Here is a 25,560-nt window from a genome sequence, read left to right as displayed (position 1 = left end):
TAAACAAAAAGACCAGGCACAGCTAAAACATAAAAGAGTAGAATAAATTTTTTATTATATAACATTGTATTTTTTTTTAAAAAAAATTCTTTTCATGGAGTATTTTTCTTATTACCAATTCCCACAGTGGGAAAATAATTTATTATTTTTAGTTTTATATTTGTGGACAGATTATTTTAGAACAAGTAAAACACATTTGAGGATTAAATCTGTTTAGAATTTGTAATATTCTGATATGCCTACCAGGAAGACTTCTTCTCTAACTGGAGCATCTCTAAATTCAGAAGCTCTCCAATCTTTCTTCCTAGGATTTAGAAATCTATAATCTGAGATTTTTAGCATCTCCTAATTTTAAAGTTCACCTAGGCATAAAATCATCAGTAGCTGATATCAACTGGACAGGGAAATTTCCAAAATTAAATACTATCTAATTTTTTGCAAAGTCTTTACTCATGAATTAACAGTCTTTCCCTTTGTACATTATTTCCAAGACGAATGCAGAAATATGACCATATGTTGATAATAATAAAGCTGAATTCTCTTTAAGAGACTGACAAAAGGCAAAAGCTCATATGTAAAGTTTAATTATACTGTGAGTCTCATGAGCTTGAAGACAACCCATTAACTCACTAGAATGCAGAACTGGGTCTCAAAATTTCTTGGGCAGATTTCCTCTCAAACCTTTTCCTCAACAATTAAATTCTAAAATAACCATGTGATTAGGAGAAGGTCTGTCCACCAATAACTTATCTGTTATTTTCTCCTTATTGTGAGTTGAATGGCATGACAGAGCAGAGGCAAATAGGCATATAATCAATTCTTTAGATATTAAGTCAAAAAGGTCAAAGCTTCCACAGCATGGCAACAGCTTTGCAGATGCCCACATCATGATAGTTGAAGTAACAAAGCCCAGCAAAGGCTAAAGCTGAGAGTGCCAAAAGGCCTGCCTTGGCAGCTTTCTGCGATGCATCCCCATGAACATAGTCAGTAACAACTTGTCCAAGGCCCCTAAAGAAAAAACAAACAAACAAACAAAAAAAAACCACACGTGAGTAAAGTTAGAAGGCTAACAGATAATGTGGCTGAAAACAACAACAGCAACAGAAAAAACCCAGTTGGGTTCAAAATGCAATTACTGTCTGGCCAGTAACTGTTTGCTTCTTTAGGGGGTAGGTGCAATTATTTTCATTTTTGATTGAGACAATAAACCAAAGGCACTCATGGTAATAAAATTCATAAATCAGAATGAAGAAATCAAGATTTTCCCAATATGTCATAAAGATATCTTCTTATTCTCTGGAATCAATTTTCCAAAGTCATTTATATCAGAGACAATAACTGAATGCTCCCATATTTACAAAGTATAGTTATTGTTTTTAACTAAAAGAAATGTTCTATAGAATTTTTCATTAATTTAAAAAATATTTACTAAGGAGATACTATGTGCCAGTGCACAAAATTAAAAGATCATTCCCTGCCTTTATGGGATAAACATTCTAGTGAAGAAGAAAGAAAAAATAAACATATATACAATATGAAGAAATATGTTAGAGGGTTGGGGATACACCTCAGTGGTAGAGAACTTGCCTAGCATGTCTGAGGCCCTGGGTTCATCCCCAGCATTGCAATATATTAACTGAAGAAATGTATTAGAAAGGATGACTTAAAGGACAACAGTCCAAACAAAAGTGACAGTGACAGTGTCTCTGAGGGGCATTTACGGCTGGAGCACATGAGGAACAGTTTGGGGGATGAAAGGAACAATGTGAGGGACAGTATAGATGGATCACATGAGGAAAGACGAGAGGAGGGCAGGGGTAGATTGTTTAGGGCCTTTAAAATCATGAAAAGAAATTTAAATTTTATTTGAAAGAGAAAACCAGGGGCATGTTTAGTCAGGGAGTGTCCTAAGTAAGGAGTCACCTAATTAAACTATTTTTATAACAGTTTTATTGAGATATAATTTACAAGCCATAAATTTAATCTTTTTAGCTATATAATTCAGTGGTTTTTATTATAGTCACAGAGTTGTGAACTATCACCACTATTTAATTCCAGAATATTTTTGTCATCCCAAAATAGAAACTTTCTACTCTTCAGCCCATTACCCAACAACTAATTTGCTTCTGTCTCTGGATTTGCCTATTCCTTGTAGATGTTTCATATAAATGAAATCATGCAGTTTGAGCTTTTTTCATTTAGCATGTTTCACATTGCAGCATGTATCAGTACCTAACTCCTTTGTATAGCTGAATAATATTCCATTGTATGAGTATGCCATATTTTATTCAGGTACTTATCAGTTGATAAACATTAGGATTGTTTACACTTTTTAATTATTATAGTGTGCTATAAACATCCTTGTACAAGTTTTTATGTGGAAACATCTTTTTAATTCTCTTGGGTATACACTTAAAAGTAGAATTACTGAGTTAGATGGTAACTCTAACTTTTGTTGGAAATGCTAAAGCAGATCTAAAGCGGTTATAACATTTTGCATTCCTAGGAGAAATATATGAGGGTATCAACTTCACCACATCCTCAGAAACACTTGTAATTGTCCATCTTCTTTTGAATAGCCATTCTAAGTGGGAAGTAGTATATCCCTGTGGGGTTTTAAAATCTGCATTTCTCTAACGACAAATGATGTTGTATAATTTTTCATGTTTATTGACCATTTATAGATCTTCTTTGGAGAAATGTAATTTAACTTTCAAAAGGTCACTTTGGCTATTGGGTAGTGAATGGAAAGTAAGAAGAGATAAAAAACAAAAGCAAAAAGCTAGTTAGAAGTAACTGAAGTGACCTAAGCAAGACTGTTGGTTTAAACAAGACTATGATCAAGGAGGTAATGAGAAGTCACAATTCAGGCTATGTTTTGAAGAGACAACTAATGGAAAGAGGAGATGGATTAGACATGGGTAAGACAAAAAGAAATATCTAGAATGAATTCTAGAATTTTTAGATTGAGCAACTACATTTAACTGAGGAGGAGGTTTTAAGTAGAAATCTGGAAGAGAAGAATGATTTGAGCAATATTAAATTGGGAATGACTCTCAGACATGCAAATACATATGTCATTAGACAACTGGATAAACAAGTATGCAGCTCAGAAAAAGAGGTCAAATCTAAGTTTTCCTAGGTAAAGTGTACAGAACATCAAGAAAGCCAAGATTAGCCAGGCTAATCGTGGTACATGCCTGTAATCTCAGCAGCTCAGGAGGCTGAGGCAGGAGGATTGTGAGTTCAGAGCCAGCCTCAGCACTCAGCAAGGCCCTAAGCAGCTTAGTGAGACCCTGTCTCAAAATAAAATATAAAAAAGGCTTAGTGGTCAAGTACCCCTGGGTTCAATCTCCAGTACCCAAAAGAACAAAATAGCTATTCAGGAGTCTGAAGCAAGAGGATCACGAGTTGGAGGCCAGTATGGACAACTCAGCAAGATCCCATCTCAAAAAAATTTTTTTTTAATTTCTTAAAGGGCTAGGGGTATAGCTCAGTGACAGGGGCTTACCTAGCAAGCACAAGGCTAGGGGTTCAATCCCCAACTATCGGCACCCTTTCCCCCAACAAAAAAAGTCAAGAAAGTTCTGGTGACTTGATCATTCACAGATCAGTCTAGAGGAGAAAGAGCAGAGAAGAAACATCTACAAGGAATCCAGAAAGTCAGAGAAAAGTTGATTTAAGGAGATAACGTCAATGGAGTTGAATGCTTCTGAAAGTTCAAGTGGATGACAGAGAAGAGACAACAGAATTTGCAAAGATCGGGGTCTTTAGTAAGAATGACTTAAGTGAACTATTGAGTTAACAGCACAATGAATACAGGTTAAAGAAACTGGATGCTGAGGAACTGAAGCACAATTACAGATAATTCAAGGTTTTTTTTTCTGTGAAAAGGATAAGAGAATTAGTAAGTGGAAGAAAAATGCAGTCAAGAAATCAACTGAAATGAAAATATATTTCCTTAGGATTATTCTCTTACTCTAAATTTCTATTAATTTAGATAAACCTCCTTTCCAAGAAACACACTTATGGAAATATACTGTACTTGTGGTCTGATATTTCATATGTATCTAGAATCTTTTATTTTGAAAAGTCTATCTGACAAGAAAAATAATTCTCCTAACCAGCCCTAGAAAGCCTGGCAAGTAAAACCCCCTTTAGCATTAGTTAGAAAATTGATCTGACAAGTCACTCAACCTTCCTGGGATTTAGTTTCCACACTGGTAAAATCACAGGGTTAATTAAGATATTCCAAGACTTATTAGGTCTAACTATCTCAAAACACATTCCCCTTCCACCAATTATATTACATGTCCTTATAATAACTCAGTCAGGTATAATGGTACCTCACACTTGTAATTCCAGGCTACTTGGGAGGCCAGCCTGGGCAACTTAGGGAGACCCTGTCTCAAAATAAAATAAAAAGGGCTAGGGATATAGTGGTAGAGTGCTTGCCTAGCATGTGTAAGGCCCTGGGTTCCATTGGCAATATTAAAAAAAAAAGAGAGAGAAAAAAAAAAACTCCAGAATTTCAGCCTGTTATTCATATTCTTTTATAAGGCTCATTAACTTAGAAAGTCTTAAGTTATACAAAACAAACAGAAAATGGATATTCACTCATTTAGCAAGCATTTACAATATGCTATGTGTCAGCTACTATTCTAAGCACAAAAGATACAATAGCAAATAAAAATAATTTTAAAATGCATTTCCCTTTTTTTTTGTAAAGCCAAGGGTGAATTATAATATCTAGAGATGCAAATATGATTGATAAAACTATGACAAAATGCAAGGAAGTGATTAGTATAAAAATCAAGCTAATGGTTCCAGGAGGAAAGGTAATATTGAGCAGTTATGACTGAGATGGAATACAAGGCAGAGGCTACTCAAATAGATGGCAAAGTTCTATTTTTGATGTGGGTGCTATTACCCTTATGATTCATTAAACTATAGATCTAATTTTTGTGATTTTCTGCATCTATACTTTCATTATGGTGGTAAGGGTAGGAAATGACAAATATACAAAATAATAAATAGTTGATATAGTATATTAGAAGGTAATAAATACTACTGAGAAAAATAAAACAGAGAGAAAGATAAGGAATATCAGAAAGGACATTCAATTTTTTGCGGTACTGGGGATCAAACTCAGGGCCTTGTGCTTGTGAGGCAAGCATTCTACCAGCTGAGCTATCTCCCCAGCCGAGGACATTCAATTTTAAAGAAGTGGTTTGGGAAGGTTTTGTTGAAAGGGTGGCATTTAAGATGTGAAGGAGATGCTGGAACAAGCCAAGTATGTAACTATAAAAGTTTCAGATGGAAAGAACATTAAGAGTAAAGCCCTGGGGCTGGGGTCGTGGCTCGGAGGTAGAGCGCTTGCCTAGCATGTGTGAAGCATCAGGTGAAGATTCTCAGCGTTGCAAATAAATAAATAAATAAAAACAAAAGGTCCATCAACAACTTAAAAAAAAAAAAAAAAAAAAAAAAAAAAAGAGGAATGCCCTGAAGCCTGAAATTTCCTTGTGTGTTTGAGAAACATCAAGGAATAATCTGGTGTGAATGAAAAGAGAATAGCTAGAGTTGAGGGAAGCAGGGGATCAGATCATATAGAGTCTGAGGGCAGAATTTATTTATTTATTTATTTATTTTTGTAAGAGACAGGGTCTTGCCAGGTATGATAGTCAGCACACCTGTAATCCTAGTTACTTGAAAAGGTGAAGCAGGAGAGGATCCCAAGTTTGGGGCCAGCTGAGTAATTTAGCAAGACCCTGTCTCAAAATTAAAAAGGCAAAAAGGACTGGGAATGTAGGTCGCTAATTAGAGTGACCCTGGGTCCAGTCCCAGTACCACAAAAAGACGGGGAATGGAGAGAGGCACTGTGATGCTGTGTTGCCCAGACTGATCTTGAACTCAAGACTCTCCTGTCAGTTGGGCAAGGTGGCACATGCCTGTAATCCCAGCAGCTCAGGAGGCCAAGGCAGGAGGATCACAAGTTCAAGGTCAGCCTCAGCAACGAAGCAAGGCACTAAGCAATGCAGTGAGACCCTGTCTGAAAACAAAAAAATAAAAAGGGCTAGAGATGTGGTTGTGATTCAGTGGTTAAATGCTTCTAGATTCAATCTCTAATTAAAGAAAAAGAAAAAAAAAATTCTGTTGGCCTCCCCAATAATAGCTCTGACTACAGGCAAATGCCACCATGCCCCAGGTCATATAGAGACTGCAGAGCACCGAAGAATTCTTTTAGTTTGAGTAAGATGAGAAGATAAAGAAGGGTTTAAGAAGGGGAATGTCTTTTCCCAACTTAACATTTTAACAGGATCATTGGATATGCTGTATTGGGAACAGACACTAAAGAGACTAGTTAGGAGACTACTATTGGAATTAAGGATGATGGCCAGGTTTGGACTTGAACAAATAAAAGCACAATGGAAACATTGTCAATTAAGATAGGTAAGGAAGGGTACAGAAGGATCAGATTTGGAGAAAAACAGGAACTCAGTTTTATAAATGTTATATTCAAAATTCCTGTTTACATATGGAAATGAAAACATCAAACAGGCAATGAAGATATATATATATCTGGATATATAGTTTTCTACAAGTCTTGAATATCTCAATCAACTTCTCCCTCATATATACAATACATGAGAAAAACTCACAAGCCAGGCAAACTGAGGAGACAACAAAATACTGAAGAGACTGCTGTACTTGCCAGTGACTATGGAGAGTGAGAACGGCAGCCAAGGAGTAGTCCATTGCAGAGCAAGGATTCAAATATGCAGCTGGAAGCAGGCCCAGGAGCAAAACACTGACAACCCTCTCACTAGTCCAGTGAAGAGATGCAGCCTTGGAACTAGCTATAAAAATGACCAAATTCCAAAGAGTTAAGGGAAGAGACAAACATCTTTCATGTTCAACATTTAGCAAATAATAACCTAAACTGACACAATGGCAAACAGTATACATGTAACATTAAACTGAGAAAAAAGAAACTAAGATATAAAAACAGGTCGTTGAGAGAAGCTAAATCCCTTTGTTGAAGCCTTCTAGCACTAGGGTCTCTCAATGCCTACATATATTAATTAGAAGACAGACATACTTTGCTTTTTATAAGCAAGAAGGCAGAATTAAGCCAACTTTAGACTTCAGTGAAACATATACCTTATGAATATAAGTTAGCAATGCCTGGTGAATTCCTTTAAAATAATACTTGTTTATTTATACTTTCTAACCTTTAGAAGTAATGTAGTATCATCCTCCCAAAGCAAAGTTAAACCTACCAACACAAAGAGAAGCAAAGGTCTGAGGTCAAATTAACAGATCATGGTCCTTCTTCTGTACTATTATTTACAAATAAGTCAAAACAAATGAAACACAAAAACCCTTAAACAAGTTAAAAAAAAAAAAAAAACAGTAAGGAGTTTAAATATCTCTTTGAGAGACTATCTTTTGGGGGATACAGGATCCTTTGGGAATCTAATAAAAGGATGGAGGAGTTTCATCCCAGAAAAATGTACATGGATGCATACATAAAAATATATGTATATAATTTATGAGGCTTTTCGTCAGCCCTATGTGCTCCAGGACCACTCTGCTCAATCCAACTGAATAAGCAAAGGAATCCAGAAACAAAAAGTTTTCAAAAACAAAAGTTTTCTAAGCTAGGCATGGTGGTACATGCCTATCATCTAATGACTTGGGAGACTGAGACAGGAGGATCACAAGTTTGAGGTCAGTCTGGGCAATTTAGCAAGACACTGTCTCAAACTAAAGAGCTGGGGATATAGTTCAGTGGTAGAGCACCCCTGGGTTCAATCACCAAGAATGGGAAGAAGAAGCAGAAAAACTATACTTGCTTAAGCTCTCACAACTCAGATGCAACTCTAAGAGACCGACTTTAAGAACTGAGTGAAGTCTTTATATAATACACTGATCCCAATGGCTTGGGAGGCTGAAGCAGGAGGATCACGAGTTCAAAGACAGCCCCAGCAACTTCGTGAGGTCCTTTATGCAACTCTGTAAGATCCTATCTCAAAATAAAATATAAAAAAGGGCTGGGGATGTGGCTCAATGGTTAAGCACCATTGGGTTCAATCCCTGGTACCCGCCCCCACAAAAAGACAACCACAGATCTCTCCAGACTTTAAAAATGTAAATACAGGTGAGTCATTATTCACTTTCTGATTCTTTTTTTTTTTTTGGTAGGTACGGGGATCGAACCCAGGGACACTTTACCAGTAAGCTAGAACCACAATCCTTTTAATTTCAAGACAAGTTGCTTAGGGCCTCACTAAGTTGCTGAGGTTGACTTCAAACATGCAATCTTCCTGCCTTAGCCTCCCAAGTTGCTAGGATTACAGGTATACCCCATCACATCCAGTTCATCTTCAGATTTTCTAAGACTAATCTGAAAAACATCCAAATAGCATTCTCTAAGAGATGCCATATGGTTTTAAAGCAACCTTTAAAAAAAAAAAAAAAAAAAAAAGCCAGTCAATTCCAGTCGTAAATACACATAATACAATCCACAAGACATGACTTCTTAAATTAATGTCTAAATTATCTACATCTGGCTCCTCTCCATTAGCTAAGTACATACAAGTGATTAAGCTGTACTGAGCAGAATCTTCCTACAGAGCTATTTTCTTTTTAAGAAATGTTTTAACATTTTAAAGACTTAAGCCAGAAGGTTCTCTAAGAGTATAAATGGTATCATTCAACCATGCTGTCACTGTCTGCCTAAAGGTGTAAATTAGGTTCTAATCTGACAGAGGTGGACATGGGAGCCCTGCTAACAGACCTCAAGTCCTGCCAAAGACAAGAATGAACCCAGGTTAAGATGGGCAGAGCCAAGAAAATAGCATTGAAGGAGAAAACATACAAAGGCGGTTTGGTGACAGGTGAATGTGCTGTGTTCCACTCCATCCTGGGGTAGGTCGGTCCTCAAGAAATGCTGAGACGAGAGCAGGTCTGACCACTGGGGTTCGGAGAAACAGAGCTAAGGAAAGAAACAGTATAGAAGTCATAAGCACCTCTTCTTTAACAGAACTGACAGATTTTCTAAATGACTATAATAAGCAAACTCCTTAACCATAAACAGGAGATAATATCTCACATACAAAATGAAGACAGTATTGATTGCACTGAGTTATTATGAACTCAGATCAGGTAATCATCAAGACTGAAGAATCAATGAAACAATTAGATAACTTATACAAGGGGTTTATCAGTTTTCAGAATGTTAAAGGCGCGCACACGCACGCACGCACGCACGCACGCACGCACACACGCGCACACACACACACATCACATTTTATTTATCCATTCCCTTGTTGACAGATATCTAGGCTGGTTCCATAATTTGGCTACTGTGAATTGTGCTGTTATAAACATAGGTATGCATGTTCTCCATAATATGCTGACTTTGTTTAAGACTACTAAGGAGTGGTATAGCTCAGTCATTTGGTGGTACCATTCCTGGTTTTTGAGGACCCTCCATACTGTATTCACTCTTATGTGTTGGTTTCCCCAGGATTCTGTATCAGCCCATTGCACTCCTCAATTTCTATGCCCATACCAGGTCATTTCTTCCACTTTCATGGTTTCATCTACTGCATGTAAGCAGATAAATTCCAAATGTGTATCTCTAGTCCTGGTATTTTTTTCAGAGTTTCAGAAATTTAACTGCTTTTTGAGCTTCTCCACTGAGATATTTTCACGGTTCTCAAACTCCACATGCCATATATTGAAATCATCCTTCAACTCAATTTCTCATCCAAACTTGTTTTTCAGTTGTATGTTCCTTATTTTATTTAACAACACCCTAGGCACTCTTTAACCTAATCCAGAAATCTGGAAGTCACACAGAACTTTCCCTCTAAATTAAACCACAAAATCCTAATGACATATCTCCTTTACATTTTCTGAGACAATCTCTTTTTTTCCTTTTATTTTCCAAGTTCAGGACTTCACCTTGCTTAGACTTCTACCACAGTGTCTTTATCTCATCTCCCTGAGCCTATTAGTACTCCTATCACAGTCATCTACTACATTGTTACCAAAATTTAAGTTTAAATTGCCAATCTGTCAAATCTTTCAATGGCAACCCCTTAGGAATTGGAGGACAGACTGGGTAAAATATGGAGAGTCTGTCTCAAGGAAGAAAAAAAAAGAAGAAAAAACCAGGCATAGTGGAGCACACCAGGGAGCACACCAGCTTGGGAGGCTGAGACAGGAGGATCAAGGCCAGCCTCAGCAATTAAGTAAGGCCCTAAGCAACTTAGTAAGATCCTGTCTCAAAATAAAAAGGACTGGGGATGTGCTCAGTAGTAAAGCACACTGGGTTCAATCCCCAGTACAACAAACAAACAAAACAAGCTACACTTCAACAACAGGTAAGGCACACAATCTTTATTAACATCAGTTCTCTGGCTGGGGTTGTGGCTCAGTGGTACAGCACTTGCCTAGCACGTGTGAGGCACTGGTTTCCATCCTCAGCACCACACAAAAATAAATAAATTAAATAAAGGTATTGTGTTCACCTACAACTGAAATTTTTTTTTTTAAATAAAAAGCAAAAAGGGCAGGGAATGTATCTTAGTAGTAAAGGATGGGTGGGTTCAATTCCCTGTCGTAAAAACAATAATAAAAAAAGAAAGAAGGAAAGAAAGAAAGGGTAATCCTTCCAAAATACAGCTAAAAATATTCTTTCTGTGGACTCACACAATTTATGCACACAAGTTTTTGCTTTATGTTATTTATCTGCATTTTCACTTAAAAAATGAAAGTTCTTCAGCACCACCACCCCCGAGTTCAATCCCGATTCAATCCCCCCACAAAAAAAAAGGAAAGAAAAATTCTTCGAGGGCAAGCATTACGTCTTACTCCAATTTGTACCCCAACCTTACTACAGCACCTGGTAGAACACAAAAGCCCGGTTACAGGATTATCGAACGGATCCCCTACATCCACGCTCAAACACAATTCGTTAGGGAAAACCTGCAAGATCACGCCTTGGGACTCAGATCTTGGTCCTCTCCCGATGCAGGTGGGCGCATTCTTAAGGGCGGTAAAGTGGGGAGAAATAGAGTTCTTATGTGGAATATCCTCGGGAGTACTGTAACTTCTAGAAGGAACTTTTTTTCAAAAATTACCCCAGCACCGCTTCGGCCCTGAGCAGGCGTGATACGCGCTCAGGTGAACATTTGGGCCCGCAGGCCACAGCGGTCGCTGCTGTGATTTGGACAGACGCCTGAGCCTCAGCAGAGAAGAGGGAACGCCTTCTCCTCAAGATGTCTCACCACCCGACAGCTGAGTCTTCACTCCCATCCCCTTCTCCGGCTGGAGGCTGCGCTAAGCACCTCTGGCTACCAGGACCCCTCACCTCGCCCTCCGTGAGCACCGCAGAGGACACCCAGCTTCAAGAGAACCGCCATCTCGCTTTTGACGGCTCAAGGTCGTCCACCAACCCGGAAGCAGTTATGCGACAACTCCTACCCCACGACAACCACAGGAAGCGCAGAGGAGAAAAACGCTAGGTGAACCGGAAGTTGGGAGGCGGTCGTGCCACAGCGCACGCGCACGGGCTCTCACCCGAACTTTCTGAATCTAATTCTGACAATGGCGGAGCTAGGGGAGGCGGACGAAGCGGAGTTACAGCGCCTGGTGGCCGCTGAACAGCAGAAGGCGCAGTTCACTGCACAGGTGAGAGGGCCGGGGTCAGCCCTGGGGGTTGTAGGGAAAGGAAGTTGAAGTACAGGGCACCCGCGGAGCTCTGTACACTGGCGACGTGGTGAGGCGGCTGGAAGTTGGACCCGGCTGTGACCCGGTCCCCTGCACTAGTGCTCAGGTAGGGGAAAGAAGTTCAAAGCATGCAGTCCTTAGCAGCCGGCGAACCTGTGTGGACTCCATCTGCCTCTGCCTTTTGGAGGCAACGTTCCAGAAAGCGAGAACCCACCCACTCTAGGTTTTGATTTCGCTGTCGCCCTCTGCCTCCGTGGATTGGTGAAGATCGTTTACGATAATGTATTTTAAAATGATGGGCACTAAAACACTGGAGAAAGCTGGGCTCTGAAGAAGTCATCGCAGACTCTTCGGGGCAAGGCTTTTTTTTTTTTTTTTTTTTTTGAGAGGCCTTTAAGCGAGATTCAAAACAAACCTCATGGCCTTTGCTGGTCCATGACCTTGGACTTAATGATAGTCATCTTTTAGGACTTTATAGTTATTTAGTACCTAATCTCTCAAGTAATATCTCGGGTAAATGTTTATTTTCTCCCTTTTGCTGGGCAGTAGGAAGAGGCACTATGCAGGATGAGTTAAGAACCTCAGAAATCTTTGGGTCCTGAATATCCTGAAAATATATTTTTTGTGCCCGTATATGCATTTTTTTTTTTCCTGGAGAAGGAATCCATGTTATTAATGTGCCCATGGCGCCCAAAATGTTAAGAACTACTCTTTAGGGTGTAGGTTCTGAATGAGTGCTGTGATTTGGTGGAATTAATCAGTATCCTACTTTCCCATTTTACATTATGCCAACTGCCTTTGGGAATAGAAAGAAGGTACCTGAGAATTTACCATCTGTAGGGATGAGGATCTGGGCAATACTGGAGACAAGTAACAAAGAGCCCAAAGTGATGTTCCATGGTTTGTTGGTTGAAAAGATGGTTTTATGAGGACATTGAAAACAAATAAATTAGAAAATGGACATTTAGGGCTATCCATCCATAGACTCCAACGGTTACTATTTTTCTTCCCCCTTAGGTTCATCACTTCATGGAGCTATGTTGGGATAAATGTGTGGAGAAGCCAGGGAATCGCCTAGACTCTCGAACTGAAAATTGTCTCTCTAGCTGTGTGGACCGCTTCATTGACACTACTCTTGCCATCACCAGTCGGTTTGCCCAGATTGTACAGAAAGGAGGGCAGTAGGCCATCCCCTGAGAAAATGACAAGCAGCAAAGGACTTGTTATTAAGCAGATTGAAGTATAGGTGGGGGAAGAGTTGTCAACCCATTGTCAAGTCAGTATCAGGCTGTTACCAAGTTTGTTGGTGCTAAAAAGTAACAGATCAAATATTCAAAAAGTGAAGTTTTATTTATTTGGAATTCAGAAATTCCAGGTTGTTATCATACCAGTTATTCAATAAACATGAATTCTCCAACTTTTTTTTTTCCCCTTTAAATCTCATTTTAGGATTTAATATTGAGATCTCTGGCAGCAACACTAGAAATAAACATGTTCCAAGGCTGGTAGTGCAAGTGAGGAGATAATAGGTTTTGAAGAGCCACCCTAAGCCATAGGTAAAGGGGTTGGAAGAACCATCAAAGTCTTAGCTTAAGGCATAGAATTTGGAGTTGAGAAAGATAAATAACAAAACAGCTTTATTGCTTATACTTGACCAAGAAAAGATAAACATGAAAAAAAAAAAAAAAAAACAGGCAAAATATGTATTCCTTGGGAAAGGGATAAGCCTGCTAGTTTGGTAGGAGGGAAAGGTCAAGACCCAAAGAGCCAACTTCCTGGAGGTGCCTTATTCCACTGGCTCATTTTCCCAAACCTGTGTGCTCACAGTCAGTACTTAAGAGCACAAAACAATGCTAAAAAATACACACTAAAAACTCCTTCTAGCAAAGATTTCAGTTGCTCCAAGAAGGTTAAGAGGTAGTAATTAAAGACTCTTCTTCCCCCCTCTTAGGTTTCCACTTATGCCAAGGATAAAAATATATACCATGGAACACTGACAACTGAGTACCAAAGTATTAGTATTTGAAATAAATATCCCAAAAGGTAGCACCCACTCATAATCAAAGGATAGGGCACCTCTGGCCAACCATGTACTTTAAAACCAAGCATTTATTAGAAATTGTTCCATAAAGAGAACTAATTTTAGTAGTTAGAACTATAAAATACCACTTCATGGAATGTCATCATAGTTGTATTCTATTGCTGGTGTCTTAAATTGTCATGCTACCATGAAGTATTTCTCTATTACACATGGGGAAAGGCCAGGGAGGTTAACTTAAGCTGCTCTACAACTTACAACCAATTAATGGCAGAACTAAGACCAAAAGTCTTGAGTTTTTAAGATTTTTACTTAGCTCATAAAGTGACAATAAGGAAGAAAATAACAAGCCACTTGGCCTTTTCTCCCATAATGAAAAATTCATCTGTGTTCTGCCAGCCTTCTTTCAGTGATATTTTGGTTTCTGAAGAAATAACATAGTAGGGATCACAGTATGGCAAAGAGAAATGTATGTGGTCTCTACTTGGTGCTTTAACTCAAAGGCAGACTGGGAAGAAGTAGATATGTCCCTGAGAAGCCTGTTTCATTTTGGAACTGATTCAACTTAGTTTCAGGGAAAATCTAAAATTCATTACTAGAATTAGAAATGAACAAGGAAGACAAAGGGCTGGGAGTACAGCTCAGTGGTAGAGTGCTTGCCTAGCATGCACAAGACCTTGGGAACAATCCCCAGACTGGGGGTGGGGAGGGAAAGGAAGACGACATTTAGACATTTAGATGGCTGTTGCTACCCTGAATCACTTTCAGAGCAATATTAGCATAACTAATTCCTAATTCTTCCCATTTAGTAGATATTATGACAACTGAAGAAATAACTTTGAACACAAGTCTGTTTAGGCAATATACAGCAATGGAACTAGAAAACCATTTACTATCCAGTTACTGTGTGTTAGGGGTATATAAGTATAGCTATAGATCCTGTCCAGCAGGGAAATTTGATTAAGAAAACCCTAGACTCTTTTTTAATAACAGTTGTCTTTGGATCTTGACATGAAACAGTTTGTTCTTAAGCCCATTTTCTCATTAAATAAACTAGACCACACTTGTGGAGTCAAAAAACCCAAGGATCAAAAAGCACCAAGGCTGAAGACAAATCAGTTAAGGATACCTGCTATATAAACAGAACATAGTGTTTGCTTTATCAAACCACTCTACTTAACATTGCTTTCCAATCAATCCTTGATCTCAGCCCTCAATTTCTCCAACTTCAACATTCCAATTGGTGTACCCAGGTCATTATTGGATTCAGCTTTCTGGGTTCTTTAATTTGCTATATATGTCCTCTACACTAAATGTGATTAATTGCAAAAAATAATCTCTTCAAGAAACCTTCATAACAAAATACCAGATTCCCTATTAACAAGAAAAGGGGATCAAGTTTAACAGGCCAAACAGAAGACTGGAGTCTGTCAAAACATAGATGGCACAAGACAGCTCTGACCTCAGACTCCTGTGCTGAAGGAGTCACTGGCAAAACTCCAAGGTGTAAGAGCTGTAAATAACCAGAGTCAAATGGGAAATGAGAATGTTTCCCATTTAGTCATCCTCTGAGCTCTCAGCTGACCTTTCATCTGTAGCCACTTTCCAATTTGTGCGTTTGTTTGTCCTCTCCTGTATTTCATTGTTAGCTACAGGGATATGGACATTTTTCTCTCTCTTTTTCCTTTTGGTTTTCTCAGTGTCTCTTTCCTCACTCTCCTCAGAACTGCTGGATGCTGAATCATCTGACTGGGAAGTGTCACTTTCTGCCCCTACAAATAAAGCAGATTTTTTGAGAGACTTTTTCCTAGATTTTTTCTTGCGCTTATGTGGTTGTTTCCTTTTCCTGGTACTAGAAGCCCCGGTTTCTTCAGAGAACTCGCTTGAGGAATCTGCTGTTACATCTGTGGCTTCCTTCTTGCTTTTCTTCTGTTTTTTGTGTGATCTTTTTTTCTGCTTCTTTTTATGAGATTTCTTTGACTTCTTATGTTTGCGGGACTCGTGAGTAGATGATTTTACCTGGGGAGATGTTTTTTTCCCATTGGTAATATCTTGCTGATCACTACTAATAAAAAAGTATAAAAAAAAAGTTTATGTAGAAAAGGTATACTTAAACATTTTAATATTCTGCATTCTAGACAAGAAATTGTTAACATTTGAATTTTAAATCAGAACTTTGACCGAAGGGTCACTGTGAGACATACTTCACTGAGTATTTGTTTCTTTAAAATGAAGATAAAAACTTTAATCTACCATACTGAATTATTGTATAGAACACTTAAAACACCAGTCTCGCCTTATCCATTTCATTTTCTGTGGTTTGTTATCCATGGCCAATCACAGGGCAAAAATACTAAATGGAAAATTCCAGAAATAAATAATTCCTAAGTTTTCAATTGCATGCCATTCTGAGTAGCATGATGAAATTTCTCACAGTCCCTCTTTGTCCCACCCTTAGTCCAGCTACCCAACCTTTAGTCATTTAGAAGCCATGCCAGTTATCAGATCTACTATCATGGTACAGCAGTGCTTATGTTCAAATAAACCTTATTTTTCTTAACAATGACCCCAAAGCACAGAAGTAGGAATGCTGGCAATTCAGATATACCTAAAGAGAAGCCATAAAATGCTTCCTTTAAGTGAAAACATAGAAGTTTTTCGTAGGTATGCATTATGCACAGGAAAAAAAAGAGTATATATAAGGTTTAGGATTCAGTACTAAGTCTTGAAACATACCTGCCATACCTAAGGGGAGGACTACTATATATAAAAACCAAAGGGTTTACAAACATGCCAAGTATCAATCAAAAACAGGCACAATAGGGATTGCCTCCCAACTAAATCTTTTTTTTTTTTTTTTTCTTTTCTTTTTGATTGTGGGGCAGGAAATAGGAACTTTCTATGTTGACCAGGCTGGCCTCAAACTCCTAGACTCAACTGATCCTACTACTTCAAACATCAGAATAGCTAGGACTACAAGCATGCACCAACACACACAGTTCTAGCTACATTTTCAGTGACAAATATAAAAAAAAAATTGGGAAGGCAATTTATAGTGTAGACTTTTTATACCACCTTATTTTCCAACTTTTTTTCCCCCAGTAAACCTAATTACCTTACCTGTCTGTCTCAAACTCTTCAGGGTACAACTCTTTATAACCACTGTGACCCCATCTGTAAGGTGACACATTATATCTATTGTTAAAGCAATGCATACATTTTTGGAAATTAAAATTAAAAAGATTTACTAGTGCCATGTATTCACATACATACACATAGAAAGAAAATAGAGACATAGTACAGCCATGTCCATATTATAGCTAAGTTACATTTTCTGTACTGTAGCTATCATTTCAGACAAAGGATTCCTCTGTCCATTTGTAAAAGAACTACCCATTCTTGTTTAAGATGCTGCTCTTTAGGTGCGAAGCACTTTTCCAAAAATAATGCCATCCACATTGGGACAATTATTTTCTTAAATAACAGTAATTTTAAAATATTTATTGAAATATAATTCACATACCAAGAAATTTGAACTTTAAAGTGTGGCATCTCTAGCCCATGTCAACCATTAATCTGCTTTCTATCTCTATTCTTTCGTCTATCTTGGACATACCACATAAAAATAAATCACATGTCACCTTTTGTGTCTTGCTTCTTTCATCCTGCATAAGATTTAAGGTTCATCTATATTGTAGCACCTATCAGTAATTCATTCCTTTTACTGCCAAATAATATTCACTTATACAGTTATCCCACATTTTGTTTATCCATTCATCTGTAAACATTTGGGATTTTACTTTTTGGTTGTTATGAATAAAGCTGATATATAAAGCTGTAGCCACAGTTTTTTTTGGATCACTAATTCTCAGGTACGTGTTCTCAGGCCAAATACTATTAAAGAGCAAAAAAAACTTAATCACAAACCTGTCTGGCATGTTAGCTTCATAATCATATAGCTTCTTGTTCCAGGATTTAGCCTTCAGAAAATCATCTTCCAGGGTCCCAGCAATTTCATTCTTTGGCCTCCAGTAGTCTCTCTGACTTTCTTCATCAAAACCATCACTACGCATCCGACTATAGAAGAAAACAGAAATTTAAAATTTCAAAACAATCTATAAAGTTACTTTATGGGCATCATGCACAAAACACATAGAACAGGCTAGGAAAAAGAAAACCAACCAAATATTGTTTATTAAAAGAGAAAAATAATATATTAGAAAGTATCTGTTTCTTTCTGCTACAGTTTGATCTACAATGTCCTCCAGAGACCTATGTGTTAAGGCTCTGGAACCCAGAGCGACACTACTGGGAGGTAATAGAACCTTTAAGAGATGAGGCCTAGCAAGAGATCTTTAGGTCAAGGAGACTATGGGAATCAGCCCTTCCTAGTTCTCTCCTTTTTGCTTCCTGCTCATGGAGTGAGCAATTTTGCTATACTATGCACTCTGAACATGACAAGCTGCCTTTCCACAGGCACAAAGCAGTGGGGCCAATCTGTCATGAAACCTCCAAAACTTAAGCCAAAATAAACTTTTCTCTTTATAAATGAATCATCTCAGGTATGTTGTTCTTGTGACAAAAAGCTAACACAACTCTATTTGTAAATGCCAACAACAACAAATCTGTCAATATCCCTCCTACTGTAGAGTATAGATGAAGTCATCTTTAGACATACTGTAGCTCACTCACTATTACTCCAATAGGAGTAAGTGAGAAGCACAGCAAAATCACAGCTGGGGACATTTTACCCATTTTACCCTCCCCTGCAAACCAGCAACTTGCTGGAATAAGGCCATAGTAACAACAGGAATAAGGACTAATCCATGGAAACATTGGGGTAGGAAAAAAAAGTTGAAAACCACTGATCTAGGCTCTGCTTACAATGTCCACTAAATAGCCACTAAGCCAGCCCATCAGTTATTAAAAATGTTTAGGGGTCTCCTACATGCCAAGCACTACTGTTCTAGCAGGTAGGAATATAACAGCAAATGAGATTATTAGAATTCTTGCCTCTAAAAGATTATGTTTTTAAATTTATTCACTTATAGTTGCGGCAACTTTGGAGGCTGAGACAGGAGGATCTCAACTTAGCAAGGTCCTAAGCAATTTTGTAAGACCCTGTCCCAAAATAAAAAAGGGCTCGGAATGTAGCTCAGTGGTAATGGGTCCCTGGGTTCGAACCCCAGTACCAAAAAAAAAAAAAAAAAAAAAGAAAGAAAGAAAGGAAAAGAAAACAGAAAAGGTATTCATTCACCATGAATGACAGAAATTAGGAGAGTCTACTCCAAGAGAAATTGTTTTATTTCTGGATTGCCACTTGGAATTAACCAGTACAAAATAAAATCATTACCTGTACTAACTCTACTTCCAAATTCTCAAAGGATCACCTTCAGAAAGGAAAAAATAACCCTGAGAGATATTTATTTATATTGAGACTGCCTTTTTACCATGTACATCCTAAATACTTCTTACCTGAAGCTACTCACACATAGCTACTCTCATCATACACAGAAGTCCCAAATACTCCATAGGCATAATCACTCTCCTTAAATATCTCATTATTAACCATTAATTTCCCAAAGCTTTTCAAAATCAGAATTATGACTTTATATTCATTTCTCATACACATAGCTCCTACAGTTATAGGCATGAGGTCTAAGAGATGTTCCAAGTTCCTCAGACATTCCTGTACTCCCACAGGTAAAAGAAAACTGAACTTGCATAATCCTTCATATTTACACTCAAATTATTACAAAGGAAATGTGAAAAGCTATTGACCTGGCAAAGACAGTGAGTAGATGGAGCAAAGAAAAGACTTTAAGAAAGAAAAGTTAAAGGGAAATGGAGTGATTGATTAGTTAAGTGACCAAAAGATTCCAATAGAAAATTTTAAGTTTAAAAACTATTAGGTAAAGTCAGAATCTACAACCCTAAATATTTACAATTGCCCACAGCAGAATTTTTTAAGTTTTCCATTGCCAATTAGTACAGCTGAGCACAGTGGCACATGACTGTAATCTCAGTGATTCAGGAGGCTGAGGCAAAAAGAACAAAAGTTTGAGATCAGCCTTGGCAATTTAGTGAGACCCTTCTCAAAACAAAAGATAAAAAGGGTTAAGGATTTGGTTCAGAGGTAGAATGCCCACTGATGTGCTTCAAGTCCCAGTACCACAAAAATAAATTTGAATAAATTAAATTAAATGGGCTGGAATCCCAGAAATTCAAGGGACGGAGGCAGGAGGATTTCAAGTCCAAGGCTAACCTTGGCAACTTAGTGAAAAAAAAAAAAAAAAAAAAAAAAAAAAAAGGCTGGGAATGTAGCTCAGTGTTAAGAGTAAGTACAAGCATGTGTGAGGCCCAGGGTTCAATCCCCAGCACTGCAAAAAAAAAAAAAAAAAAGGCAAATAAAGACTCTGACCATATGGATCAAAGCCATTATCTTTATGCTTTGGTCTGGATTTGTGAAAAAGGGAAGGCTTAATATAAATCACACAAATTAATTTATCTATCCTTAACACAGCAAAATATTTTTAAGTAAAAGTTGATGATTGTTAAGAAGATGAGAATAATTTTGGTTCTCAGAGCTGCAACTTCACCTTGAACTGCTGGGTAACATTTTCCTTTTGGTCCCCTGGTAAGCATCCTCCATCTGTTTCTCTAGTTCTCTTATTTTCCACATATCTGATTCCTCCTGAATCTAGATTTATTTTTAAAAGGAAAGAAACAAAAATAAGTCACTAAAAATAACACTTTATATTGCAGAAAAGTAACTGAAAATACAGTCTCCACTAATTACAGGTTACAGACTGGACTATGATCAGGCACCTAGAAAATAAATTCTGGCTTTTCTAGAAAGTGAGTTAACAGTTTAACAAATAAAATCTCAAATATGTAGAATTCTGCAGCAACAGAACTTTTTAACCCCTGCATAAATACACTTACCACCTTCTGAATTTTACAATTGTGCTGTAATTAAAAAATGATAATCCCATATTTCTAAGATAGAACATAATTTTAACTGCATAATCTCAACTGAATCTTAAGCAACTTTCTGAGGAAAACAAGGCAGGAATCATTACATTTTACTGAGAAAAAAACAAAAGCTCAGAGATTTTATCAAAGTAAAAATCCTAAAATTTCTATGTCAAATCTCTTTTCACATTATAAGCAAACAGTATGGTTGCTAGAGAATTAATTTCCTGGAAAGCAGAGTACAACTGCCCAAAGAACAAGAACACATTTTATTTCTAATTTCCCCACATAAGTATTTTAAACCTGTGCTAGGTTATCATTTTTAGCTACCACTCTCAAATCTAAGTCCCCCACACAACTAGAAGTAGGTTAACACAGTAGGTTATGTGTATCAGCAAAAATAACAGTTACAACCTCACCCACAATTAAAAACTCAAGTGATCTGACAGAAATATTATTTATGATCAAACCAGTGGTACAGTTCACTGAAGAACACTAGCAGTCTTGGCCCCTCCTTTTCATGGTATGTGCTTTCCTAGGTGAATTTATCTACTCTTATGACCTCTATCACTTTTCTACATATCCATTCTCATTTATGTCCAGACCCAACCTTTCTCCTTTCTTCCAAATTCAAATTTTCAACTGTAAGCCCTGCACCATAAGGTGGTCAAAACCAAACTAATTACATTTCTCATCATGTGTATCCTTTCATTGTTAATGTTCCCAATTTTCATTAATGGGATCATCATCATCATCCACCCAGCCACACAGATTCCATTCTTATCACTATCATCCCATCAGTCACCAAGATTTTTGGACTGTACCTCCTAAGGTGTTCTTCTAATCCCTACAGTCACTGCTTTCATTCAAACCTTCATCACCTCTCACCTGGAACACTACACTCACTTCCTAAATGATCTCCCTACTGTTTCTCCCCATCTGATTTACTCCCTATCCAGTTAACAAATCATCTTTCTAATATACAAATATGATCAGGTCATGCCCTGCTGAAAATATCTGATGGCTTTTTTTACTGCTTTGAGGAAAAAGTCTAATCTCCAAACATCACGAACTAACACTTATTTGCCATTCAGGTCTTATCTTCTAACACTATCCCCTATATTCCCTGTTTTCTAGATGCACACAATTTCATGCCACACCCCAAGTGATCAAGTGATTCACACCTTTTTTTATTTTTTATTATTTTGGTCCTGGGTATTGAACCCAGGGCTTTGCAACATGCTAGGCAAGTACTCTACTACTGAGCTACAGTCGCAGCCCACACCTTCTTGTTTCCATAGATGATACTCTGTCCAGAATGATCTTTTATATCTAACAAAATTATACCAAATCATCAAGAACCAGTTAAAATATCAGCAATTCAAAGGACATTCATTCTGTTGAAACTTTTCTAATTTCCCAAGGCAGATTTCATTATTCTTTCTTCAGTGCTCTAAAGCACTTTTTTAACTGTTTCTACTGTATAGTACCTATCAAACTGTACTATAATTATCTATTGATTCATGCTTGTATTTCCCGACTATGCCAAAATAATGCTTACTATACCATGTGGACTAAGACTTAAGGAATGACCAGGCTGTACCTCCCACCTTATTGTGAGCATCTGTATGCCGGATGACATTCCTCAGGAGGACTTTCCCCAATGGAACCCGGGACATTCTTCAACCTGAAAAGAATAAATAAATAACATTTAATAATCTCCTTGACTGTCTAATCTTTCATTAAATTTTATAAAGAAGTATGAGGTACAGGAAAGATCACTGAACTAGAAGTCAAAGGTCCTGGGAAATAGTTTTTCCTTCACCATTAAAAGAAAAAAAAAAATCTGACCGTAATTAATATAAGGATGAAAGGAGATAACATAAAGTCCTTTAACATTATTTAAGACTGCACAAAATTAAGTGCTTTCATGGGCACATTTTATTTAATCTTCACAACTGTATGCTTTAATGAGGCAAACAGCTGTCCCTCAGTATCCATAGGGGATTGGTTCCAGGACCCCTGGAGATATCAAAATCCAAGGATGCTCAAGTCTCTCATATAAAACGGGACAGTACTTGCATATAGTCTATGAACATCCTTCCATACACTTTAAATCGTCTCTAGATTACTTATTTAATACCTAATACAATGCTATATATATAGTTGCTAAACTGTATTCTTTAGGGAATAATAGCAAGAAAAATATCTGTACAGGTTCAGTACAGATGCAATTTTTTTTCTCAATATTTTCAATTGGCTGTTGGTTGAACCCGAAAACGCGAAGATGCGGAACAGAGGATACCGAAGGGTCGACTGCATCTCCATTCCTATTTTGTAGATGAAGTTCCCTTAAAAATCCGTAACTTGCCCCAGGCCACATAATCCCAGGCAAACGATGTGTGTCAATGTCCAGTTTAGAAATCAAATCTCGAATCCCAAAATTAGTTTGCGATGAAGCAAATACCTAGATTTGAGAGTGTCAGAAACCACAAAAGTCAACAGTAACAAAAACTGACACCTAAAAACATCAAATGCTTAATTTTTTTAATTAAAGGCATTTTTATTTCCTATTCTGTATGGAAGTTTCCAAAAACTAGATGACAAAGATATGCACTTGTGCAGCTAGCAGAGGCTTTGTGTAACCACCCCAACGCTCACTCACCCCACGATCCTGAGGAAATCAGGCATCTTGTTAGTGTGAGACGAAGAACCACTCCATTACAAGATCTCCTCCGACCCAGGAAGCCAAGGAGTCAGGGCTCAAAGGCAGCTCTGCAGCTTCACCCGAGTCCTTCGTGAAAACGTAGCCTTCCCACCGGTTATTCTGCCCTCACCCGTGGCCCAGGCCACGGTTGCCTTCCCCCAGCCCAGATCGACAGGCAGATCTTTCTCCCGGACTGAGACCAGAGGGGGCGCCGGCACCGAATCCAGACCGCCGGGTTGACCCGGGCATGCCCCGCTCACGCTCTGCTGGGATAGCCCCCGGAGTTGGGTTTCACTCCCCAGAAAGGATGGAGACTTTCCGGATGGGTACGACCTTCCGTTGGGCCCCAAAAGTGTCTAGGGTGCTTGAAGTGGGGGTTGAGGTTTCCAAGTGGAAAACAGAGAAAATACCCCCATCTTTGTCACCGGGATCCCTGCCCCCCAGTGGCCTTGGAGCTCCCGGTATTCTTCCCTCCAAACACCCGCCCCACACAAATACACACAAACACACCCATACCGTGCGCCGCAGCCTCGCGTGGCGGGGGTGGGGGGGCGGAAGCGGTCTGGGAGAAAAAGGAGGAGGCTTCCCTTCCAGGCCGGAAGTCGTGCTCCCGAGAAATTCTTCCTTCCGACAGGAGACCCGAGACTCCCACTGGGAGACTTTACTGGACACTCTAGGGGCCGACGCCTGCAGAAAGGAAGCGGGCGCTTTCTTGGAAGAAAAGTGGGTCGGGTCCTGCTGAAGAGCAAACCCGACACCACAAGGGCTACATTCCGGAACTCGTTGTAAAGAGACCTAGTTTACTGGAGCTTCCCGGGCTCAATTAGAAGTTGTACTGTCTGGTTACCCCGGTAACAGGCGTCGCGGTTTGCCTAGGACCCGAGAGAAGAGGTGGGTTTCCAAGCTTTTGGAATGAGTGTGTTCGTTGGTTTCGTTGTCTATTTAGTGTAACCCTAATGTAGTATTCAAAGACTCTAGGCCTCCTCTTTTCCTCACTCTGTGGACGCTGTGAGATGCCTTTCTAGTAGGAAAGGGGTAGGAAGACCACGGTTATCTCGAGAGAGAGAAATTATTACTCTTATGTAATGTTTACCAGGTGTTCCAGCTTTTCTATATTGAGGCTAATTATTTAATCCTGATAATAATCGTATGAGATAGTTGTTATCTTCATTTTGAGTAGAACAGAGACACATATTAACATTTCTTGCTCAAGGTCACGCAGCTAGCAGGTGATAGAAGTAAGATTAGAATCTAGGCATACTGGCTCCAGAGTCCTCGATCTTAACTACTAAACTACCTTGAGGATTAAGAAGGTCTCATGTGACCCTCACCCCATACTTGTCTATTTCAGGACTGAGGAGGCACCAGTCAACCCATATTCAGGTGTTGGAAACACCTGGATCACCAGGAAACCCAGACAAGATGACTGCTGTGCTCCCTCAGGGTTTGTGAAGGTTTAGGTAGAGGTAAGGCCTTATATGAGAGGTCAACTTGAGAATTGAGGAAAGGGTGTTAGATAATTACAGAATAAGGAAAAGATAAAGTGGTACTGAGCCACAATCTTTTAGATGCAGGTGTTAAGGTTAGCTGACCTTAACTTCATTTAAATAATTCCTGATGTGTTCACCCTCCTTTAAATAAAACGAAGTCAATGGTTACAGTTTTTTCTTTAACTTATCTTTCCACAGGCTTCAGAGGCCTATTTTACTATCAATCATGAAGACATCCTCATCCTCAAAAGGTCTACTCACTCAGCTTACTCAGTTCTGGACCCTCCTAGATGATCTGGCTGAAAATGACCCTGAGAGCTATAAAAACTTTATTCAACAAGAACTGAATGAGGGAAAACAGCTCTATGCTGACCCAGAACCACAGTTCTGTATACAGACCAGGATCCTGGTATGTATGTAGAGTTAGTGCTAGGGATGGGGAGGTCTTGAATGAATGATCCTGGAATAACCAGAGAATGAATACCTTTAGCTATTATTTTCACACAAGAAAACTTGATGGAAACTGCCTCTCTAAATAGAAAATGAAACATAGTGTGAAAGATTGGGTTGAAGGAATAAGAATGGGAAATTAATACCTGATATGTTTT

General features: G+C 38.5%; 4 protein-coding genes across 16 annotated transcripts in view; 2 read left to right on the top strand and 2 right to left on the bottom strand.

Moving 5' to 3' along the window:
- Nucleotides 1-32: 32 nt before the first annotated feature.
- Nucleotides 33-11,531, bottom strand: SDHD (succinate dehydrogenase complex subunit D). The gene is made up of 4 exons (XM_079101671.1): nucleotides 11,384-11,531; nucleotides 8,882-8,998; nucleotides 6,713-6,857; nucleotides 33-1,008 (listed from the first exon to the last, which is right to left on the bottom strand). Exons 1-4 carry the CDS (start codon nucleotides 11,433-11,435, stop codon nucleotides 843-845), a joined length of 480 nt encoding a protein of 159 aa, XP_078957797.1. The 5' UTR covers nucleotides 11,436-11,531; the 3' UTR covers nucleotides 33-842.
- A 15-nt stretch (nucleotides 11,532-11,546) lies between these two features.
- Nucleotides 11,547-13,159, top strand: TIMM8B (translocase of inner mitochondrial membrane 8 homolog B). The gene is made up of 2 exons (XM_079101677.1): nucleotides 11,547-11,703; nucleotides 12,760-13,159. Exons 1-2 carry the CDS (start codon nucleotides 11,620-11,622, stop codon nucleotides 12,925-12,927), a joined length of 252 nt encoding a protein of 83 aa, XP_078957803.1. The 5' UTR covers nucleotides 11,547-11,619; the 3' UTR covers nucleotides 12,928-13,159.
- Nucleotides 13,160-13,831: 672 nt separating this feature from the next.
- On the bottom strand, nucleotides 13,832-24,101 carry NKAPD1 (NKAP domain containing 1). 9 transcript variants are annotated; one of them, XM_079101660.1, is made up of 6 exons: nucleotides 23,979-24,101; nucleotides 22,359-22,442; nucleotides 20,380-20,480; nucleotides 17,708-17,857; nucleotides 16,901-16,954; nucleotides 13,832-15,845 (listed from the first exon to the last, which is right to left on the bottom strand). In XM_079101660.1, the coding sequence occupies exons 2-6, from the start codon at nucleotides 22,395-22,397 to the stop codon at nucleotides 15,338-15,340; spliced, it is 852 nt and encodes a 283-aa protein (XP_078957786.1). In that variant the 5' UTR covers nucleotides 22,398-22,442; nucleotides 23,979-24,101; the 3' UTR covers nucleotides 13,832-15,337. The 9 variants fall into 9 exon arrangements, with proteins under 9 accessions (XP_078957786.1, XP_078957781.1, XP_078957784.1 ...); XM_079101655.1 differs by having other exon boundaries at nucleotides 22,366-22,442; XM_079101658.1 differs by lacking the exon at nucleotides 23,979-24,101 and adding an exon at nucleotides 23,421-23,972.
- Nucleotides 24,102-24,212: 111 nt separating this feature from the next.
- The window catches only part of PIH1D2 (PIH1 domain containing 2), a 36,749-nt gene continuing 35,401 nt past the window's right edge, over nucleotides 24,213-25,560 (top strand). For 4 of the 5 annotated variants that reach the window (XR_013757473.1, XM_079101639.1, XM_079101638.1 and 1 more), the window contains exons 1-2: nucleotides 24,213-24,353; nucleotides 25,151-25,361. Coding sequence is in view for 4 of the 5 variants with exons in the window: in XM_079101639.1 (XP_078957765.1) it covers nucleotides 25,179-25,361 (183 nt within the window). In the remaining variant the exon portion in view is untranslated. Of the gene's footprint in view, nucleotides 24,354-24,813; nucleotides 24,929-25,150; nucleotides 25,362-25,560 lie in introns of all 5 variants that reach the window. The other variant, XM_079101637.1, reaches the window with a different exon arrangement.

Source organism: Sciurus vulgaris (assembly GCF_902686455.1).
Source record: "Sciurus vulgaris genome assembly, chromosome: 11".
NCBI classification, from domain to species: Eukaryota; Metazoa; Chordata; class Mammalia; order Rodentia; family Sciuridae; genus Sciurus; species Sciurus vulgaris.
Note: the sequence above shows the minus strand (reverse complement) of the source record. Positions and strands in the feature narration are given on the sequence as shown.

Bases quoted from the DNA above. Each gene is read 5' to 3' on its own strand.
- SDHD (XM_079101671.1), bottom strand. From the start codon at position 11,435: ATGGCGGTTCTCTTGAAGCTGGGTGTCCTCTGCGGTGCTCACGGAGGG. The intron at 6,858-8,881 runs GTATGTTTTCTC...TCATTTTTATAG, and splicing joins CCTGTCACCAAACCGCCTTT to CTAGTTCCAAGGCTGCATCT. The intron at 1,009-6,712 runs GCAAGTACAGCA...TTTTTTCTTTAG, and splicing joins CTCACTCTCCATAGTCACTG to GGGCCTTGGACAAGTTGTTA.
- TIMM8B (XM_079101677.1), top strand. From the start codon at position 11,620: ATGGCGGAGCTAGGGGAGGCGGACGAAGCGGAGTTACAGCGCCTGGTG. The intron at 11,704-12,759 runs GTGAGAGGGCCG...CTTCCCCCTTAG, and splicing joins AGGCGCAGTTCACTGCACAG to GTTCATCACTTCATGGAGCT.
- NKAPD1 (XM_079101655.1), bottom strand. From the start codon at position 22,434: ATGTCCCGGGTTCCATTGGGGAAAGTCCTCCTGAGGAATGTCATCCGG. The intron at 20,481-22,365 runs GTGGGAGGTACA...AAATAAATCTAG, and splicing joins ATACAGATGCTCACAATAAG to ATTCAGGAGGAATCAGATAT. The intron at 17,858-20,379 runs GTGAAGTTGCAG...TTTCTTCTATAG, and splicing joins ATGTTACCCAGCAGTTCAAG to TCGGATGCGTAGTGATGGTT.